Source organism: Globicephala melas, chromosome 11 (assembly GCF_963455315.2).
Source record: "Globicephala melas chromosome 11, mGloMel1.2, whole genome shotgun sequence".
In the NCBI taxonomy this organism is placed as follows: domain Eukaryota; kingdom Metazoa; phylum Chordata; class Mammalia; order Artiodactyla; family Delphinidae; genus Globicephala; species Globicephala melas.
In genome coordinates, this window is record NC_083324.2 from 79,310,634 (window position 1) to 79,331,922 (window position 21,289).

The following is a 21,289-nucleotide window of genomic DNA, read 5'->3' on the forward strand; positions in this document are numbered from 1 at the left end:
TTCAGCTGCTTCCAGGGGTGGGTGGGTGGGGCAGTGGTGAGGGCCCAAACTTCTGCTTGATGTCCTGATGTCACTTACAGGTGGGGCCTAGGAGATCCAGCGTCTGTGCACTCACAGAGTTCATTATTACAGTCCTTTACATGCTGAAAATATTTCTACAACAAACTCCTAACAAATGTGTACTTTTATGCAAGATGAGAAATGGAAGATGTATTACAATCTTATTCCTTTAAAAAATATTTTCACTTATTGTGGCATAATATCGCATACTTATAAAGCCTTGGGGACCCGAGTATAGAAGTACGTGTAACTGTGTAACTGCATTTGTGTCCCTTTCTGTTTGAGAGGGAAATATTTTTTAAGTGACAATTTTAGAATGGGTATTTCTAGCCCCGAGCCAGACTGGTTTTACTCAGTCCTTTACAGGACAGTCCTAGGCAAAACCGTAAAAGAAATGTGGACCGAGAGAGTAATATTTTTACTGGGAACCTTTGATAAAATCGAGATATGTGCGCAGGCTCCTCATCTCCGGGACTTCTCAACATTTTTTTTTTTTACTTTTATCAAAGTGTAACATACATAGAAAAGTGTACAAATCATCATGGGTTTTCACAAGCTCCCCAGCAGTTTGCAATAGGAAGTATCTTTAGAGCATGAGCAAATCATGCTGGAACTGTACTTATTGTCATAGAAAGGAACAAAAACCCCTGAGAGGCGGTGAGGCGCCCTCCCCGACGCTCGTGCAGCGGCTGGGGCCCGCGCCTGCGCGGTGGGAGCCTGCCACTCCGGGAGGAAGTCGGAAGGCGGGAAGCTCCGCCCCTTTCCCGGCTTTGGCGTTCCCCTCGGCTCTATCCCCCCCACCCTCCCCGAGCCGCGAGCCCGCGGGGCGCTGTCCTCCACCCCTCGGAGCTCTCCGCGGTGCTTCCTGCAGCGCCTGCGCGACCCCGCCCCGCCCCACGCGCGGGTTTGCGTTCCAGTTGCCGCCAGGCCTTCAGTCCACTGCACCCGGCCCTCGCTCTCCCGGTCCGGCGGGCGCCCAGCGGCGCAAGCACCATGGTAGGTACCGTGACGTCACAAGGGGGCGCCCTCGGGGAGCGCGGGCGGTTGAGACGGTTGGGGGCGGGGCGGGGGTCCCTCTGGGGGCTTTGTTCTTGTGGACTGGCATTGGGCCCTAGGACTTTTCCCTCCATCCTTAGTTCCTGCGCCTCAAGTTCTTTGAGGAGAGACCTGGAAGCAAATAGGATTTTTTTTCCCCCATGAGAAAAAAGGAAAAAAAAACAGAGAGAGTCGGCGGAGACCGCAGTAGGAACAGCTAGACCTCAAGGATCATTTCCCTGACGGAGAACAGGCTCCGGGAGGGTGCGGGTGCGGGTGCGGGTGGAATACTTTCTACAGTTCTCTGGGAGGCGTGGACAGGACCCTAGGAGAGGTCGTTCGTTGAGAGACGAGCCCGAGGTGTGTAGCGCAGAGCTTCTCTCTGGGGCTTTATGTCAGGGGCTCGAGGTAGTGTGCATAATCATCTGGGCTCCAGCTGTTCATCCGAGTGTTCCTTCCTGTGAAGTTTTGAGAACTGCCAGAAATGTGGCGGGGATCCCAATACCAGTATTTGGTAATACTAGCAGGGGGACACGCCTCTTACCATGTCCCTTCCCATATGATGGTTTTCCCCCTCTCGCCCAATAGCTCTTCTATTCCTTTTTCAAGTCCCTTGTGGGCAAGGATGTGGTCGTGGAACTCAAGAATGACCTGAGGTAGGTGCCTGCTCTGCCAAGTCTGTAGGGGGTGGATGTGCCCAGCGCCCTGGAACTTCTTTAACAAGTATTTGAGGGCTAGGCAAGGTGGGAGGGATACAAAGGAAATAAATGACTTGTGCCTCAAGCTTACAGATTAGCTGAGGAGTTGTATCTTGTACTGGAAAAAAATACAAAGAAGCATGTAAGTAGTAAGTACTAGAGAGAAGACAGGGCAGACGCATCAATAACATTTTTTACAAAACGTAGTTTTGTTTTTCTGATTATATACTCCTTTGACCCAACTTCTAGAAATGTAAGTATTGGTTCCTCAAGTAAAGATGTTGGTAGATTTTTTTTTTTGTAGTAGTAGCCAAAAGTTGGGGGAAAAATTAAAATAGCCATAAACAGGGAATGCGTTAGATTGTGGTATTTCCATATAATATAGCTGTTCACATAGAAATGAGATGTATTAATATGGAAAGCTGTTGCAGAATAGTATATGTGGCATTATCTCCTTTTTGTTGAAGAAACTATAAACAGAAGACCCATGCAGCCCCTTCTGTCTATACTGCTTTTACATCCCCTATCCCCTTGTATCATTAGCTTGTAGTCATTTTTCAGGAGTTGGATTAAATGCTGTATCCTTGGACTTTCCTGGTTCTTCTTCTTCTAGCCAAGCAGACGCTTCCTTTTCTTTCTTTTTTTTTTTTTTTTTTTTTTTGGCCGTGCCACGCAGCATGTGGTATCTTAGTTCCCCCACCAGGGATTGATCCTGTACCCCCTGCATTGGAAGCATGGAGTCTTAAACTACTGGACCTCCAGGGAAGTCCCTAGCCAAATAGACTCGTCTGTCAAAGAGTCTTTTTTTCTTCCTAGTGGCTTCTCAAATTGTGATTTCATAGAAATGTATTTACTGTTTAGGATCTATCTTTCCTACAGGGCCAAGACCATGCTTAAGCTCACCACTGTGTAACTAATGTCCAGCACGGGCCTGGTATCAATATATAGTAGGTGCTTAATAAATGTGTGCTGAAGGAAAAAAACATAGCCAACATTTGAGAACCTCCTATAGGCTAAGAACTACTCTGAATCCTTTACATTTGTTAACGCATTTAATTCTCAGAACACCTCTACATGATATATACTATTGTTCCTGTTTTACACATGAGGAAACTGAAGCTTGGATAGGTTAAGAAACTTGGTTAAGTCTACACAAATACTAAAAGACAAAGCCAGAACTTAAATCCCATTCTGTCTGCCCCCCCGACCCCTTTTTAAAAATTAAAAACAGGGTCATAGTTTCTATGCAGTTGTGAAACTTGCTTTCACCTAATGGTATGTTGCAGATATTTTCCATGTCAATAAAGTTGATGTTTAGCGTTTTAATGTTCTTAATGTCTGAATGGCATTTTTCTTAGCTGGCTAGAACTAATTTAACCAAAACCTTGCTTTTGGACACTTAGGCTGTTTCCAATTATTTGCTTTTATAAATGATACTGCCCTGAACATCCTCATGCGTACATCTTTGTATACATCTCATTTCACTAGAAAAAAATCCTTTAAGTGAAATGTACATTTAAAATATTGATACATACTACCTGATTGTCCTTTAGAAAGTTTGAATGAATGTATTCTCTCCCCAATGGTTTCTTCTTCATTTCTATGTGAGATAATTTCTTAGTGGGGGAGGCATTGACATGGCAGGGAATGGTGAGGCAAGGAATTTGCCTTTTAGATCAGAGATTTCGATTTATGGCACTGACAATGCATGTGGTATTGATGGTATATATTGATAGATTGGGTCCATATAGAGACAAGTGTGGAAAGCACAACTACCCTCAGCAATTCTGTGAGATGACTTGTTTTTTGATTTTCCTCTTCTTCCTGGGTCTTCCACATGGCAAGAATAACTGTTATGTTATAGCCCCAGATACTAAATCAAGGACTTAAAGGATTCAAAGGTAATCCATTGGGGTGGGAGAAGAGCTCTTTCTCTTGTGCTGGTTGTCAGACCACTTTTGTCCTAAATATCTCATTCTAAAGGGACTGAATGAAATGTTACCACCTTATGCAATTCCTGAAAGTTATTGCATTGCTGCAGTTGGTGATAAGGCGCTGTCAAAAGTTTTTTAGCAGCCAGGGATGTGGTAAAACCACCACTGAGGCAGTTGGTCTCAGACACTGGATTTCAGACACTTAGAATTTTACAAAAATTAGGGCCAACAGAGAACTGACAACTTGAATTTTGGCAAGGTAAGGATTTTTTTTTTTTTTTGCGGTACGTGGGCCTTTCACTGCTGTGGCCTCTTTCGCTGCGGAGCACAGGCTCCGGACGCGCAGGCTCAGCGGCCATGGTCCATGGGCCCAGCCGCTCCACGGCACGCGGGATCCTCCCGGACCGGGGCACGAACCCGCGTCCCCCGCATCGGCAGGCGGACTCTCAACCACTGCGCCACCAGGGAAGCCCCGGTAAGGATATTTTTAAAACTGCGATTTATTAACAATCATATTTTTTTAATACAAAAAAAAAAAAGGAAGGGCAATTAAAGAGCAGTTATTCTTAGGAGGAAACCAATGACAACCGTCAGCACACTATATACACACTACACTAGCCTGCGTTTCCTCTTTTGTCACGGACTTATGAAACCTTTGAGCGCACATCAGTATTTGAGAACCAGTTCTAAGGAACTTAGAATCTGATGATGACATGCAGAATGGTTAGGATGAAGGCAGCCAGGTTGGAGGCTGGCCTGGATTGAGCTGTAAAGTCATTAGACCTTGGTTTGTAGAAATCATACTACAAAGAGAATTACAGAAATGTTAGAAAGACATCAGCAAACCATAGGGATTCGTGGGATGTGGAGGGTGGAGAAGTACAACTTATAGGATTTGAGGTTGTGAGACTTCGTGTTGAAACTGTTGGCAGAAATGAAAGGACTGGGAGAGGTAGCATGGCTTGGAGCACTGGCATTTAGATAGCATTCCTCTTTAACATTGCAGGGGGCTCAAGGATTGAGGAAGGGAGAGGACATCCCTGTGCCTGCATCATCAAGAACACTGCTAGCTACCTACTTTACCTACTTTACATATGAGGCTCTGGTTCCAAAGCAATAGTATTTGAAAATAGCTGGTGGTTCTGGGGGTTGGACAGGCCTGAACCAAAGTCTCTGTTTGTTCTAAACTTGGGCAAGTTATAAAACGTTTCTGAGCCCCTGGATGGTTAATAGCTACCTTATGAAGTGGCTGTAAATATTACAAATACGCAGAATACAGGTCTAGCCCATACCAGTTGTTTAATGGTATCTACTAAGAGTGAGTTGGTTTAGGGAGAGGAGAGGTTATTTTAGAGGTCTAAAATAACACACTGCTGTTTTTCAGAGGTCTAAAATAACACACTGCTCTGGAAGCACCTACTTCCTAGTCCAGAGCTTAGACATATCCCTTTTTGGTTCTGCCTTTCCTGGTTTCCTCAAGTCCTTTTTTTTTTTTTTTTTTTTTTTTTTTGCGGTACGCGGGCCTCTCACCGTTGTGGCCTCTCCCGTTGCGGAGCACAGGCTCCGGACGCGCAGGCTCAGCAGCCATGGCTCATGGGCCCAGCCACTCCGTGGCATGTGGGATCCTCCCGGACCGGGGCACAAACCCGTGTCCCCTGCATTGGCAGGCGGACTCTCAACCACTGCGCCACCAGGGAAGCCCACCTCAAGTCCTTTATTTCCCCCCAACCATGCTCTTATCCCTGCTCTGCAGTCACCTCTGTGTTGACTTTGGTATAAACTAATTGGGTTTTACCCTCTCTCTGCCCCTGACAGCATCTGTGGAACCCTCCATTCTGTGGATCAGGTGAGAATATAATAAGGGCCCTGAATGGGGTCTTGGGGAAGGAGATGGGAGAGGTTAAGGGCTGCGTACATTCATCTTGTCTCTAGTTCTAATGATGGTGTTCATCTTCTTTTCTTAGTATCTCAACATCAAACTAACTGACATCAGTGTCACAGACCCTGAGAAATACCCTCACATGGTGAGTTGTGGATGGTAGAAAAGAGCAAACACCTCTCAAAGCAGGAGGTCCCTGGGTGGATAGAGGACATTTTTTAAGGGTGTTTTCACATTTGTCTATCTTTGTCCAGTTATCAGTGAAGAACTGCTTCATTCGGGGCTCAGTAGTTCGCTATGTGCAGCTGCCAGCAGATGAGGTCGACACACAGTTGCTACAGGATGCGGCAAGGAAGGAGGCCCTGCAGCAGAAGCAGTGATGGTTCCTCCTCCCTTCCCCTCCTTCCACTGGTGACCCTTAACCTCATGTCCCAGCCCGGGAGGCCTCCCTCCCATACTTGAGGTGTTGTTTGTTTCTACATAGCAAAGGCTTTTTTTTTTTTAAGGGATGTGGATGAGAGGAATAATAGTAGGGAGCAGCTATCCTCTGTTGAGAAGGGGAGGAAAAGTAGGCTGGGAACTGCGAAGCCTTCCCTGGCCCCAGCACCTGCCTTTCTCACTTCTTCCCTGGAGATGGTGGGAAGATCTCCCAGATCTCTCCAGGGTAGCACGTGATTCATTTTGGGGATGGAAGGAATCTGTCCCGCATCGGGAATAAAATTTATGACGCAAATTCTGGTTCTGTGTGTGTTTTGGGAAGGGGGCTGGAGAATGGGAAAGGGGTGCTAAATTCATCCAAGCCCTGTTACTCTCATTACCCCAGCCAAGAATCCACCCCATCCCGGCATTATCTGCTGCTGCTCTCCTTGGTATAAACCATATCATTACCTCAATTAGACCACACGTGTTTCCTGAACATTCCCCTACTTAAATGGCCTACCTATCGCAGCCTTTTGCTTATCCCGTACCTATGAGTGCTTGCTGTCCTACTACCATGAAAGCTAATGAGCCACCAAAATGCGTTTAATGCTGCTGGATTTCTTCCTCAGCCCAGCCAAACCAGTACACTCTTTCCCAATATCTACTGCAGATAAATAAATACAAGTGACAAAATACTGTGGAGAGTTGTGACTGGAAATTAACTTTCACTCGTTTAGCGAACAAGAGTTGCCGCTACAGATATGAGTTCTCAGCATGAAGGGACCTTAGAGGCCATCTAGCGTGACTCCCTCTTCCCACATAGGAGGAAATGAGGACCAGGGAGGACCTGGACACCAGAGACCTTCGCCAAATAGACCCGCGTCCGCGTCAGGAGCCGCCCTCCCCGCCGCTTCCCCAGCTGCCCGCTCAGCACCGCCCTCCCGCCCGGCCGAGGACCCGCGCGGGGTGCCCGCGGCGGTGCCTGACGGGAGCGCGGTTCCCGGGCGCGTCGCCACCCCGTGCCCGCGCCCGCGCCCCTCGCTGTTCCTCCGGAGCGCGGTGTGCGGTGGGCGGCGCGGTCCCCGGGCCAGGGTCGGGCCAGGGCAGCGCCCGCACACTCAGGCGGGGCACGGCTGCCCCCGCCAGGACCCGCGGGCCCGGAAACGCTTGCAGTCACACGTGGGCGCCGACGGCCCGGGCTGCTGTCGCAGGGAGCTACGGTCGCCCGGACAACTGCCCGCCGTCGACGCCCGCTGGACTCCCCGGCTCCAGCCGCCAGACCAGTCCAGCTTCGGCCGGCGCCCGGCTATGAGGTGGATACCAGGCTCAGTGTGACCACCTCCCTCCAGTACGTACATACATCCAGAACCCGCGTCCTGCCGGCCGCTGAGGGGTTCTTACGAGCTTCCCACACTCCCCGAGGGCCCGCGGTCACGGGAAGTTCCCCACTGTCATTGCCACTCCGAGAGCTGGGTCCTCGGCTCTTGAAGTCCAGTCAGATTCCTGGGTCCCTCGGTCTTACCCTGTCTCTTTCTCCTTAGGGTTTTTCCACCTCGTTCGGACCTCCTGCATAACCATGTCCGTTCTCTACGTCTCTCCTCACCCCGATGCCTTCCCCAGCCTCCGAGCCCTTATAGCTGCTCGCTACGGGGAGCATGGGGAGGGTCCGGGATGGGGAGGAGCCCACCCCCGCATCTGTCTCCAGCCGCCCCCGACCAGCAGGAGTCCCTTTCCGCCACCCCGCCTGCCCGCCCTGGAACAGGGGCCCGGTGGGCTCTGGGTGTGGGGGGCCACTGCTGTGGCCCAGCTGCTGTGGCCAGCAGGCCTGGGGGGCCCTGGGGGTAGTCGGGCAGCCGTCCTCGTCCAACAGTGGGTCAGTTACGCAGACACGGAGCTGATACCAGCTGCCTGTGGGGCAACGCTGCCAGCCTTGGGACTCCGAAGCTCTGGCCAGGACCCCCAGGTGAGAAGAAGCGCAGAGGGGAAGGGGGAAATTTAGAAGAAGGAAGCAAGACTTGGAATGGATGGTGAGCCAGGAACTCAGCATGTCAGACGTAGAAAAAAATTGATCGTATTCCAGATTGCCACCTGCTATGGTAATCTTGGATAGCTTTCTTAAACTCTTTGAGCCTTGGTCTTTCTATGTCTATGAAAACAAAAATTGAGAACATGTTGAGAAGTTGAAAAGATGTGTGCAGAGCACATAATCTAGTGCCAGGTGTTTTAAAGTCTCAGAGTAAGCGTTTGATGAATCTGAAACTGATGAGGTTAGTTAGAGGTTACTGTGAATTGTAGGAAAAGATTGGGTGAAGGAGAGATGAGGAGAGGCAGTCAGGCCTGGAGAGATGACAGTTGCTGGGAGAAGATGGAGGAGAAATGAAATGAGGAAGAAGGGAAGTAGGAGAAAGGAGAGAGAATCACACCAGATTATAATTAAATTCTTCTTGAGTGGAGCTGTGCCTTACTGCCCTTATAACACCACCTCCTTGCAGAGTATTGAGGACATGGTGGATATCTAGTATTTTTTGAATGAATGAAATGAATATATGACTTAGATCCTGGTTTGCTCCCTCATATCCTGACTACCCTATGTAAATAGCGGCCCCCCTCATTGGAATTCTCTCTCCCCCTCAGCTTCATTTATTTTTCTTCATAGCACTTAGGAGGAAAATAGGGTAATACATTATATATTTGCACATTTATTGTCTCCGCCCCTAGAATGTAAATTTCAACAGGTCAGAGGCTCCATCTGTTCATATTGTCTCCTCATTCATTAGAGAAGGCCTGGCATGCAGTAAGTACTTAAAAAATATTTGTTGAAGCAGTTACTGTGTTGCTTCATGTAACCTTTAACTTCCTGTGCTTAGTATATTGTATCTGACATATAAGTGTTTAGTAGGCAGTCCAGTGGTTAAGACTCCACGCTTCCACTGCCTGGGGCGCGGGTTCGAGCCCTCTTTGGGGAACTAAGATCCCGCATGCTGCGTGGTATGGCCAAAAAAAAAAAAAAAAAGTGTTCAGTAGGAATTTATTGAATGAATGGGAAGTATTTTTATTATGATCATTTCAGTGAAGAAGAAACGTGATTCGTGGGAATGGAAGGCCAAATGGATTGAATGGGGGTGGGGATTGAGGTGGGCCGAGCCTTATCTCATACCCCTTTTCCTTCCTGTTAGGCTGCACTTGCGGCCCTCGGCAGGGCCCTGAGCCCCTTGGAAGAGTGGCTTCGGCTGCACACCTACTTGGCTGGAGAGGCCCCCACTCTGGCTGACCTGGCGGCTGTCACAGCTTTGCTGCTGCCTTTCCGTTATGTGAGTCATTGGGGCTTGGGGAAGAATGAGGGCAGGTTCCCTTAGACCTCACTATAGGGTGAGTAAGGATAGTTCATTTCTTTTCCCCACCCCAGGTCCTGGACCCCTCTGCCCGCCGGATTTGGGGTAATGTCACTCGCTGGTTTATCACATGTGTCCAGCAGCCAGAATTCCGGGCCGTGCTGGGAGAGGTGGCTGTGTATTCAGGGGCCAGGCCTCTCTCCCAACAGCCAGGTGAGGAAGCATGGAGGATGGGAGCGAAGGGGTTCCTCTGGGGCCTTTCATGCAGCTCACTTTCTTTTGTCTCTTAGGAATAGCAGAATCACTGGGACAGGAGCTGGGCGGGGGTAGGTGGGAGGTCAGCACGGGGGAGCCTTTGGGCAGCTGAAATAGGCCATCTCAGACGTAATAGCACTCTTCACAGAGGGTCCCCAGCAGGTCTGCATTTCTGTGCCTCTTTCCAGGCTCTGAGGTCCCTGCACCCCCAAAGACAGCTGCTCAACTCAAGAAAGAGGCAAAGAAACGGGAGAAGCTAGAGAAATTCCAACAGAAGCAGAAGGTCCAACAGCAGCAGCCACCCCCTGGGGAGGTGAGAGGCTGGTGGAGCTGGATGGAGGGTTGGTTCCATGGTGAGCGGCTGGTATCTGGGCCTATATCCTTTCCCTCCCAAGCAGAAGAAGCCAAAACCAGAGAAGAGGGAGAAACGGGATCCTGGGGTCATTACCTATGACCTCCCAACCCCACCTGGAGAAAAGAAAGGTACTAGGAGGGGGAAGAGAGACCTCCTCTCTTCACGTCTACCCTCCTTGTCTCTTCTCTTTTTACGCCTTTTGCTCTGTCCTTGCTCCCACTACTTTGCTTAGTGAGGATTTGCAGAGTCCCAGGTCCTTCTCTGCTGGCCCTTCGTCCCCTTCCCAGCTGCTCCCAGCCTCAGCTCTGACCCTTCCCTTCCTCCCCCTCAGATGTCAGTGGCACCATGCCTGACTCCTACAGCCCTCAGTATGTGGAGGCTGCCTGGTACCCTTGGTGGGAGCAGCAGGGCTTCTTCAGGCCCGAGTATGGGGTGAGTGGGCACTGCTGCCCAGGCCTGGAGGGGATGGGGGCGGGGAAGGACAGGGCTGAAGGATACATTGCCTGGGAGCAGACCAGAAGAGGTGACATGAGGCCTTAGTAAGTACCCATCCTTCCTCCCCGTCAGCGTTCCAGTGTGTCAGCACCAAATCCTCGGGGCATCTTCATGATGTGCATTCCACCCCCCAACGTGACAGGCTCTCTGCACCTGGGCCACGCGCTCACCAACGCCATCCAGGACTCCCTGACCCGATGGTGAGCTCCCGTCCTCCCCTCCAACTGGTTCCCTCTGCCTTCTCTGGCTCCACACTCCTGTGGTTCCCTTCTCTTTGCCGACTGGGGCCCTCAGCTCTGTCCCCTGGTGGTGCTACACTTCTCTCTGGGTCACTCCCATCTGATGACTTAGCATCCTCTCCTGGTCAAGTAACCAGCACTTCCACTTGCAGACTCTCTTCTCTTGCCACTAAAAATAACATTATTTTGAATTTAGCAAGAAATATGTGAATATATTCTTGTAAGAAATTTAAAACTTCAAGTTTCTTTGACCACCCTCCTCCAGATTTACTTCCTCCTAAGAATTAGCACACAGCATTGGCATCACTTGGATGTGTATCTTTCCAGATCTTTCCTATTTGCTCACATGTACGTGTACCCATGGAAATGTGTAGTTTTCCTTTTGGTAAATGGGTTTTTCTTTTCTGTAACATAAAGGGCTCACACCAAACTTGTTATTTTATAACTTTTTTCTTACCCTTAACAGTTTGTCTAGAGATTTTTCCTCATCCTTATATGTGGACTGACTTGATTCTCCTCATTGCTCCTTAGTGTGGCTTTACATAATGGTGTCACTTTTTTTTTTTTTTTTGGTACGCGGGCCTCTCACTGCTGTGCCCTCTCCCGTTGCGGAGCACAGGCCCCAGATGTGCGCAGACTCGGCGGCCATGGCTCACGGGCCCAGCCATGCCGCGGCATGTGGGATCTTCCCAGACCAGGGCACGAACCTGTGTCCCCTGCATCGGCAGGCGGACTCTCAACCACTGCACCACCAGGGGAGCCCTGGTGTCACTTTTTATTAATGGATGTTCCTAATTTTTCTCTGTTGAAAACTGCTGGAATGCACATTTCCTATACATGCTTTCTCAAGCTCCTGTGGAAGCATATCTCTGGCGTAGATACCAAGAAGTGAAATCTCTGTGTCCAAGGGGCCTGCCTTTATTAAGTACAAATAGAAGCTGGCAAGTTGCCCTCCAAAACGGCTTTACCAGTTTATACTCCATGAGTTGCATGTGAGGTGTGCCCCTGCCAACCCTGGACATTATCTGTCTTTGTTTTGCCAATCTGATGGGGGGAAAATGGTTATTTCTGTTACTGCTGATTACTAGTGAGGCTGTGTCTCTTCATGTATCCTGGCCAGTCAGGTTTCTCTTTATATGTATTGTCTGAACTTGTTGTTTGCCCATCTTTCTATTGTTCTTTGTTTGTTTGTTTACTTTTTTAATTGTTTCGTTAGAAGATTCTTTATAGAGTGTATGTATACATTTTGGCTATTGATTTTTTTTGTTGTTGTTATATATGTTATAAACATTTTCTCCTGTTCTAGCAGTTGACTTTTTTCCCCCACTGTTAATATTTTGACTAGTTAACAACCACAAAGGCTAATATTTCAGATGATGAATTTCTTTTAAAAAATATTTTAAAACAGCATTTTATCTATTGAAACTAGGGTTTATTTATTATATTTTAAATTTTGAGAAGTTTTTCTAGTGTCCTACTTAGCTCAATTAATTGGTCAAAAATATTTACAGGACATAACCATGTGCCAGCTCTGCTCAGGGCACTGGGATACGTCAGACTTAGCATTTTGCAAGGAATGAAGAGTTGGAAAAACAGAGTTGTGTTAAATACATATAACAGCCAGATTATTTACGTGAGGAAAGGTTTAACACTTCTTACGAAACACTTAAGCTAACATTTTTTTCTAATGAGCATGGTTTAAATCAAATATTAGAAACTCCCATTACTTAACTGGAATAGATTCACGTCAGTGTTTTAGAATCATAGATACCTATGGCTGTTATTTCACTGCGCCACCAGGGAAGCCCAACATGTATCATTTTTTAATAACAGTAATAATAGCTGACATTAATTTGGTCCTCTCTCCTACTTTAAAATGTACTTCTCAAAGGTCACCAAAAAGTTCATTACAGGGGCTTCCCTGGTGGCGCAGTGGTTGAGAGTCCACCTGCCGATGCAGGGGACACGGGTTCGTGCCCCGGTCCGGGAAGATCCCACATGCCGTGGAGTGGCTGGGCCTGTCAGCCGTGACCGCTGAGCCTGCGCGTCCTGAGCCTGTGCTCCGCAACGGGAGAGGCCACCACAGTGAGAGGCCCGCGTACCGCAAAAAAAAAAAAAAAGTTCATTACAGTTTAATGCTTCATGGGCCACATCAGCACAGAGCTTGATTAAGAGTAAACTGCATTTACTTGTACCAGAATATGGTAGGTGAAGACTCACGATACTACCATCTCTATTTCTCTAATTCATCCCCTGATTAATTCCCTGAAATATTACTAGCTTTCAGTCATTTTCTCCAAAATAGTCTAGTCCTTGAATTTCAACTCAGAGATTTTATTGTTCTGAGGTTTTATGTTTTAACCTAGTCAGTTTACCAATGTTCTTTGACTTAATGTTTACTGTCTTGTTAAAGAAAATCTCTCCTGCCTCCAAGTTACAAACATGATCAATCACCTATTATTTTCTTTTTTTTTTTAATTTTTGGAAACGATACCATTTTCTAATGCTTTTCTTATAGTTTTGTTTTTTAAAGTTGACGGTTTTTCTTTTTAACTAAATTAGAATTAAACTAAATTTAGATTTTTTAAATTTATTTATTTATTTTTTTTTTTTTTGTGGTACGCGGGCCTCTCATTGTTGTGGCCTCTCCCGTTGCGGAGCACAGGCTCCGGACGCGCAGGCTCAGCGGCCATGGCTCACGGGCCCAGCCGCTTCGCGGCATGTGGGATCCTCCTGGACCGGGGCACGAACCCGTGTCCCCTGCATCAGCAGGCGGACTCTCAACCACTGCGCCACCAGGGAAGCCCTAGATTTATTTTAAAGTAAATAAGTTTATTTTTGTGGCTTTGGGGAAGTAGGGCGATTTTTCCAACCAATTAGCTAGTGTCCCAAACAAATTTATTGAATAGTTTGTCCTTTCTCCACTGATATGAAATGCCACCTTTAACAAATACTAAATATGCTTGAATCTGTTTCCAGTCACTGTTTTGTTTCCTTAATCTATAACTTTGTTCCTAGTTCCTGTGAAAACTTCTTTTAATAATCGTAACTTTCTCACGTGTTGATATCTAGCTGGGCGAGAGCCTCCTCTTTGTCCTTCTTTTGCCAAATTGCCTTGGCTGTCCTCACATATCTCTGTCTGACAGTGATTTTAGAGTTGGGAGAGTCCTGCCCCATCGCCCCTCTCTTTCTCAAGTTCACCGACTGCCTGCCTGGAGTCCCTTCTTCCTTCGGGGCAGCTCTACTGCCTGCTCACCTCTGCTCCTCCGTGCTCCTCCCACAGGCACCGCATGCGCGGGGAGACCACCCTGTGGAATCCTGGCTGTGACCACGCGGGCATTGCCACCCAGGTGGTGGTGGAGAAGAAACTCTGGCGGGAGCAGGGGCTGAGTCGGCACCAGCTGGGCCGAGAGGCCTTTCTGCGGGAGGTCTGGAAGTGGAAGGAGGAGTGAGTGCAGCGTCCCTGCAGACATCACAGCCCTGCCTCCCTGTCCCCTGTCCAGATAAGATCTCTGTCACCTGCAATCCTGGCTGCAGGGTCAGACCCTCCCACAGAGGCTGAGGGTCATTTGGCCCCAGGGACAACGTCCGTTTCAGAGGGATGAGTGATCCCCATATTCTGCCCCATTAGCTGCCTGGTGTTTCCCTCCAGCCCAGGCCTGAACGCTGATCCCGGCCTTTCTGTCCACTTCCAGGAAAGGTGACCGGATTTACCACCAGCTGAAGAAGCTTGGCAGCTCCTTGGACTGGAATCGAGCCTGTTTCACCATGGATCCTGTGAGTAGGAATAGGGGCGGGTCTCGGGGCTGGGGTAGGAGTAGGAAGCTCCCCACGGAAGAGAGCATATGCCCAGGGCCCTCCCCCAAGAGGTGGCCCACTCATAGGAAACCACTAGGGCTCAGCTGCAAATGCCACTTTCTACCCCGTGTCATGGCCCTTTGTGTTACCTGTCACCTACCTTAGGAGCTCAGATTCCTTCCAGTGGCACATGGTGGGGCCTCACCCTCCCCTAGAGCCTGAACCCCCAGGATTTTCTGCATTAGCACCTGTCCCTAGCTGAGTGGTTTCCCTGCCATCTACAGTATCACCAGGCTGTTGCCAATCTGTGTTCCCATAGTGCCCTCTCCCCCTCAAGAAAAGTATTTCTCTCCTCTAGCCCCTAAAGGGGTCTGTGTGCCGGGCAGTGGGGCTCTGGGCCAGCCGGGTCTCACTGGCCCCTGCTGCCTTGACACCAAGGCCCATCTCTGGCCCATCTCTATTCCCCCCTAGAAACTGTCAGCAGCCGTGACGGAGGCCTTTGTCCAGCTCCATGAGGAAGGAGTCATCTACCGTAGTACCCGCCTTGTCAACTGGTCCTGCACCCTCAACTCTGCCATCTCGGACATCGAGGTGTGCCCCTTCCCTCCCCTGGCTCTCCCCATCTCCACCCTCAGTCCCTGGGCCACTCTTCTTAATCTCCGCCTCACAGGTGGATAAGAAGGAGTTGACAGGCCGCACACTGCTCTCTGTGCCTGGCTACAAGGAGAAGGTGGAGTTTGGGGTCCTCGTCTCCTTTGCTTACAAGGTCCAAGGCTCAGGTAGGAGCCAGGGGCACCAGGGTCCTGGGCTGGGTTGGCTGGGGGGTGGGAAGGGCCCAGCGCTGAGCCCACAAGGCCTCCTGTCCCCCCAGACAGCGACGAGGAGGTGCTGGTGGCAACAACTCGGATTGAGACGATGCTGGGAGACGTGGCCGTAGCCGTGCACCCCAAAGACCCCAGATACCAGGTGCGGCGGTGTGCTGCCCGCAGTCGGGGGATGAATGCTGGCTGAAGGGGCCCCCACGCTACGTGGGGGGATGGGTGCTGAGCGCCCAGCTGATGAGAGAAATTGGATCAGAAACTCATCTGCTGGCTGTTTTCTGGACGTGTAGTTGGAATTTGGGTGTTAGAAAGCCAGGACCCTGCGTAGGAGGGAGGCGGGCGCAGCCCTTCGTGCGTTTTCGGCATCTCCCTCTGTCCCCAGCACCTGAAGGGGAAGAGCGTGACCCACCCGTTCGTGCCTCGGAGCCTCCCCGTCATCTTCGATGATTTTGTGGACATGGAGTTCGGCACAGGTGAGCACGGGGCTGTCCTGTGGGGAGAGGAAGGAGCCACGAGGCACGCTCCTGCTGTCCGTCTCCCCTTTCAAAGAAAAAAATAAGCTTCACCTGAGCAGGCAGGAGTTGGGCTGCTTCTCAGGGGACTGTGTGAGCGGGATGGGGGACAGGGGTGGTCTGAGAGCCACATCCGTCGGCAAAAGGGGGGGTGCGTGTGGGCAGAGACTCTTCTGAGTCCCTCGTGACCCTGGCACCCCGGCGCACACCCCAGGCGCGGTGAAGATCACCCCTGCACACGACCAGAATGACTATGAGGTTGGGCAGCGGCATGGGCTGGAGGCCATCAGCATCATGGACGCCCAAGGGGCCCTTGTCAACGTGCCCCCACCTTTCCTGGTGAGACTGCCTGGGGCGTGGTGGCTGGCTCAGGAGACGGCGGGGTACCTGGCACGGCCGTGACAGAACCTGTCTCACATCCAGGGCCTGCCCAGGTTTGAGGCCAGAAAGGCAGTGTTGGCGGCGCTGAAGGAGCGGGGACTGTTCCGTGGCACTGAGGACAACCCCATGGTGGTGCCACTTTGCAAGTGAGGGTGGAGGCCAGGGAAGGGGGCGGGGACGGGTTTCTCGGGGTGCTCACCACCCAGCTTCCCCACCCACACGTACCTGCAGCCGCTCCAAGGATGTGGTGGAGCCTCTCCTGCGGCCGCAGTGGTACGTGCGCTGTGGGGAGATGGCCCAGGCCGCCAGCGCTGCTGTGACACGGGGCGACCTCCGCATCCTGCCCGAGGCCCATCAACGCACATGGCATGCCTGGATGGACAACATCAGGTGCGTCAGGCCCCTCGATGTGGGGATGGCGACTGGGCAAGGGGCCGAGCGGGGCAGAGGACGGGCACCTCCTGCCCTTCCTTCATTCCCTCTCCTCCCCCTGCCACTTGCAGGGACTGGTGCATCTCCCGGCAGCTGTGGTGGGGCCATCGCATTCCAGCCTATTTCGTCACTGTCAGTGACCCAGCTGTACCCCCAGGGGAGGTGAGAACCAGGCCAGGGCTGGGTACTGGCACACCTCGAGGGGGCTCTGGGTTCATTGGATCTTGGTGGGGGGACAGGCAGAGGTGCCCCATTGGATACTCACTCCACCTGTGGCAGGACCCTGATGGGCGGTACTGGGTGAGCGGGCGCACCAAGGCCGAGGCTCTGGAGAAGGCAGCCGAGGAGTTCGGAGTGTCCCCGGACAAGATCAGTCTCCAGCAAGGCAAGGCGGGGCCTTGGGGTGGGGGCAGTGGGGGCTGATCCTCACCTCCACCCCGTCTGACCTCTGGCCCCCCTCAGATGAAGACGTACTGGACACCTGGTTCTCCTCTGGCCTCTTCCCCTTCTCCATCCTGGGCTGGCCCAACCAGGTACGTTCCCGGGGCCAGCGCAGGGTGGGGTGGGAGTCGTGGGGGTGGGTGCCTGGCTCCCCGTCACTCACGCCCTGCTCTGCCCCCAGTCAGAAGATCTGAGTGTGTTCTACCCGGGGACGCTGCTGGAGACGGGCCACGATATCCTCTTCTTCTGGGTGGCCAGGATGGTCATGCTTGGCCTGAAGCTCACTGGCAGGCTGCCCTTCAGAGAGGTGTGGAGACTGCTGAGACCCCTCCCACTGTCCCCTCCCTCACCCGGGCAGCTGTGGGTGGGCCTGGCCAAGGAGGCTTGTGGGGTCTCAAAGCCACCTGGGCCCTACTAGGTGATTCTGCACCCCAGTTTCCTAGAGGAAGGAGCACTTCTAATTCACACGAAGGCACTGAAGGGGCTGGCAGGGACACCGAGGGGCCTGAGGTTCAGAGGAGGGCAAACTAGAGGTCGGGGTAGGGGGACAGGCATTGGGGTCTAGGTGGGGAGACACCCCCACAGGCCTTCCCTTCCCTGCCTCACAGGTCTACCTCCACGCCATCGTGCGGGATGCCCACGGCCGGAAGATGAGCAAGTCTCTAGGCAACGTCATTGACCCCCTGGACGTTATCCACGGAGTCTCCCTGCAGGTGGGGCTGGACGCGGGCTCAGGCTGGGAAGGGCTGTGGGGTGGTGGCCGCGGGCCTCTGACTACTCCCACCTCACCCTCAGGGCCTCCACGACCAGTTACTGAACAGCAACCTGGATCCCAGCGAGGTGGAAAAGGCTAAAGAAGGGCAGGTACAGAGGGTGGGCCTGGGGCTGGAGTTCGGGCAGAAGGCAGGTGAGGCTGGCTCAGGACGCTCACTCCTTCCCCGCAGAAGGCAGATTTCCCGGCGGGGATCCCTGAGTGTGGCACCGATGCTCTCCGGTTTGGACTGTGCGCCTACACGTCCCAGGGTACGGCTCCCTAAACCTGTCTCAGCTGCATCGTTCCTCCTTCCCTGAGGCACAGCTCTCTCCTCTGCCCTGGGCGTGAGCTGGGAGGGAGAACGGTGTGGACTCACACTTCACCTCCACCCAGGCCGTGACATCAACCTGGATGTGAACCGGATATTGGGATACCGCCATTTCTGCAACAAGCTCTGGAACGCCACCAAGTTTGCCCTCCGTGGCCTTGGGAAGGATTTTGTGCCCTCACCCACCTCTGAGGTGAGGGCCTGGTAGGCGCGAGGTGGGCAGCACCCACACAGGTTGCATCCTTGCCATCAAGCACGGCCCATGCTGTTTCAGGGTTGTAGCCACAGAGTCAGGAAGCCCGGCTCCTGCCCCCAAGGAGCCTCTGTCTAGCTGAGGGGACAGAAGGATATAGGGACAGATTGTCATCAGGAGAGCCTCAGGCACTGTGGTCCTCCCACAAGGTGGCGGGGGGCCTACCCCTTCTCCCCCAGGCACTGGGCACATGGTGGTTGCTTTGGACCCATCAGGCTCCTGGAATGCAGATTTCCCCATGGTTCCCGTTCCCATGGGGTTCTGGCTCCCCTCCGCCTGGGCATGTGGTGGCCCCCCGCCTGATACGGTGCTTCCCCCCAAGCCTGGAGGCCGCGGGAGCCTGGTGGACCGCTGGATCCGCAGCCGGCTGACCGAAGCTGTGAGGCTCAGCAACCAGGGTTTCCAGGCCTACGACTTCCCAGCTGTCACCACCGCCCAGTACAGCTTCTGGCTCTACGAGCTCTGTGATGTGTACCTGGTGAGGAGGGGCCGAGGGGCCGGGGTTGGCATGAGACCTGAGCCAGCCTGTCCCCCTCCCCGTCCTCAGCAGTTCAGCGAGGGCTGGAAGCCAGGCCTCCCCAGCCCTGAGCCCTGTGCCTCCCCCTCCCCAGGAGTGCCTGAAGCCTGTGCTGAGTGGGGTGGACCAGGTGGCGGCTGAGCACGCCCGCCAGACCCTCTACACCTGCCTGGACGTCGGCCTGCGGCTGCTCTCGCCCTTCATGCCCTTTGTGACCGAGGAGCTGTTCCAGAGGCTGCCCCGGCGCACGCCACAAGCTCCCCCTAGCCTCTGCGTTACCTCCTACCCGGAGCCCTCGGAGGTATGGGGTGTGGCCTGGCGCGGGCTCCGGGTAGCTGTGCAGAGCCAGCCCCCAGCTTCCCTCACCCGCTCCTCCACCCCACAGTGCTCCTGGAAGGACCCTGAGGCGGAAGGCGCCTTCGAGCTGGCCCTGAGCATCACTCGAGCCGTGCGCTCCCTGCGTGCCGACTACAACCTCACCCGGATCCGGCCCGACTGTGAGCCTCAGGCCCCCGTGTCCCCCGTCCCCTCAGCCCACTCTGGGACCCGTGTCCAGTGTGGCTGTCTCGTCTCCTTTCTCCCTCCCACGCAGGTTTCCTGGAAGTGGCTGATGAGGCCACAGGCGCCCTGGCATCAGCAGTGTCGGGCTATGTGCAGACGCTGGCCAGCGCGGGTATAGTGGCTGTCCTGGCGCTGGGGGCTCCTGCACCCCAGGGCTGCGCTGTGGCCCTGGCTTCTGACCGCTGCTCTGTCCACCTGCAGCTGCAGGGCCTGGTAGACCCGGCCCGGGAGCTGGGCAAACTGCAGGCCAAGCGCAGTGAGGCACAGCGGCAGGCCCAGCGTCTACGGGAACGCCGCGCTGCCTCGGGCTACGCTGTCAAGGTGCCCCTCAAAGTCCAGGAGGCAGATGAAGCCAAGGTGTGTGGTGTGGGTGGGCGTCTCCGTCCCCATTTCCCACCCCATCACTCCCCCCACCATCAAACCCCCTCCTGCGCCTGCTCTGCCGGGCCCCAGGCAATCCATGGAGGAGCAGGTGGGACCATGTAATCCCCGCTCTCACACATGAAGAACAGCCAGGGCAGGGGCACAGTCCAGGGTCACACAGCAAGTTGAAGATGGAAGCAGACCATCCATCCATCCTTCCTCCCAGTCAGACCCCTCGTGCACCACCCGCTTCCCAGAACTTGGTATCCACATGCCGGGGGGCTGGGATAGGGATTGACCCAATACAGTCAGGAAGCTTAGCAGATCACCTGGGACCCCTGCAGGGAGGAGCCATGGGGTAAACCACAGGGACAAAAAGAGAAACATGAGTGGAGGCAACCACAGGGACAAAAAGAGACATGAGTGGAGGCGAGGAGCTACAGAGCCTCGGCGGCTGAGCAGGTTGTCTCACGTGATTGTCCCGGTAGCACTCTCATGGCAGGGCAGTATTACCAACACCATCTTCCAGAGCCTCTGTTCCTAACCACTGTGCTCTGCTTCCCCAGTCACTGGCTGGGGCTGAGCCACTGGGTGGCACACATGAGCTCTGAAGCCCCTTTGTCTTTGGGAATGGACCACTCTGGGAAAAGACAGGACCCAGCAGACCAGTGATGGTGGAAGAGAACAGGGAGGTGGGGAATTAGGGGGAAGCAGGCTAGCCAAGCACACAGTTCCCCCAGACTACTCCCTGCCCGTGGTCCTCACCCATCTTTCCAACTCTGACCCCTCTGCTCTTTTTTTTTCATATATAAATTTATTTATTTATTTTCGGCTGCGTTGGGTCTTCGTGGCTGCGCGCGGGCTTTTCTCTAGTTGCCGCGAGCGGGGGCTATTCTTGGTTGCGGCGCGCGGCCTTCTCGTCGCGGTGGCTTCTCTTGTTGCAGAGCTCGGGCTCTAGGCGTGCAGGCTTCAGTAGTTTTGGCACGTGGGCTCAGTAGTTGTGGCTCACAGGCTCTAGAACGCACGCTCAGTAGTTGTGGCGCACGGGCTTAGTCGCTCTGCGCCATGTGGGATCTTCCCGGACCAGGGGTCAAACCCGTGTCCCTTGCATTGGCAGGTGGATTCTTAACCACTGACCCACCAGGGAAGTCCCTGACCTCTCTGCTCCTGTGGGCCTTTGGGGTTCTCTTCTCTTGGCCCTGGGTCTCACCACTCACCCCCTTTTCCACCCTCAGCTCCAGCAGACAGAAGCAGAGCTCAGGAAGGTCGATGAGGCCATCTCCCTATTTCAGAAGATGCTGTGATACACCCAACTCCAACCCTCGTAACTCCCAGTGTTCCACCTTGGGGATGGCAGCAATAAAATATTTTGCCACAAAACCATCTCTTGGCTGTGTGTGGTGGGGCTGGGGACGGGGTGCTGAGG

General features: G+C 52.9%; 2 protein-coding genes across 7 annotated transcripts; both read left to right on the forward strand.

The window, feature by feature from the left end:
* Positions 1 to 843: 843 nt before the first annotated feature.
* On the forward strand, positions 844 to 6,339 carry LSM2 (LSM2 homolog, U6 small nuclear RNA and mRNA degradation associated). The gene is made up of 5 exons (XM_030850588.2): positions 844 to 1,056; positions 1,684 to 1,751; positions 5,543 to 5,573; positions 5,692 to 5,751; positions 5,861 to 6,339. Exons 1-5 carry the CDS (start codon positions 1,054 to 1,056, stop codon positions 5,984 to 5,986), a joined length of 288 nt encoding a protein of 95 aa, XP_030706448.1. The 5' UTR covers positions 844 to 1,053; the 3' UTR covers positions 5,987 to 6,339.
* Positions 6,340 to 7,095: 756 nt separating this feature from the next.
* Positions 7,096 to 21,238, forward strand: VARS1 (valyl-tRNA synthetase 1). Of its 6 annotated transcripts, XR_009565829.1 has the most exons (31): positions 7,097 to 7,374; positions 7,568 to 7,989; positions 9,203 to 9,337; positions 9,433 to 9,571; positions 9,802 to 9,926; positions 10,009 to 10,096; positions 10,300 to 10,400; positions 10,536 to 10,663; positions 13,986 to 14,150; positions 14,398 to 14,479; positions 14,972 to 15,091; positions 15,171 to 15,279; positions 15,372 to 15,466; positions 15,704 to 15,794; positions 16,048 to 16,172; positions 16,257 to 16,360; positions 16,446 to 16,604; positions 16,718 to 16,808; positions 16,926 to 17,031; positions 17,109 to 17,179; positions 17,269 to 17,394; positions 17,696 to 17,800; positions 17,883 to 17,951; positions 18,032 to 18,110; positions 18,235 to 18,362; positions 18,745 to 18,900; positions 19,034 to 19,240; positions 19,325 to 19,436; positions 19,532 to 19,612; positions 19,702 to 19,857; positions 21,099 to 21,237. XR_009565829.1 is itself a non-coding variant. In XM_070046728.1 (30 exons), the coding sequence occupies exons 2-30, from the start codon at positions 7,603 to 7,605 to the stop codon at positions 21,165 to 21,167; spliced, it is 3,804 nt and encodes a 1,267-aa protein (XP_069902829.1). In that variant the 5' UTR covers positions 7,096 to 7,374; positions 7,568 to 7,602; the 3' UTR covers positions 21,168 to 21,238. The 6 variants fall into 6 exon arrangements, 5 of the variants coding, with proteins under 5 accessions (XP_069902829.1, XP_030706426.1, XP_069902830.1 ...); XM_070046728.1 differs by having other exon boundaries at positions 7,096 to 7,374; positions 19,325 to 19,612; positions 21,099 to 21,238; XM_030850566.2 differs by having other exon boundaries at positions 19,532 to 19,857; positions 21,099 to 21,238.
* Positions 21,239 to 21,289: the final 51 nt, after the last annotated feature.

Coding starts and splice junctions, on each gene's coding strand:
- LSM2 (XM_030850588.2), top strand. Junction 1,752..5,542: donor GAACTCAAGAATGACCTGAG/GTAGGTGCCTGC, acceptor TGCCCCTGACAG/CATCTGTGGAACCCTCCATT. Junction 5,752..5,860: donor CTGAGAAATACCCTCACATG/GTGAGTTGTGGA, acceptor ATCTTTGTCCAG/TTATCAGTGAAGAACTGCTT.
- VARS1 (XM_070046728.1), top strand. CDS start 7,603: ATGTCCGTTCTCTACGTCTCTCCTCACCCCGATGCCTTCCCCAGCCTC. Junction 14,480..14,971: donor CCTGTTTCACCATGGATCCT/GTGAGTAGGAAT, acceptor ATTCCCCCCTAG/AAACTGTCAGCAGCCGTGAC. Junction 17,180..17,268: donor TCCTGGGCTGGCCCAACCAG/GTACGTTCCCGG, acceptor CTCTGCCCCCAG/TCAGAAGATCTGAGTGTGTT.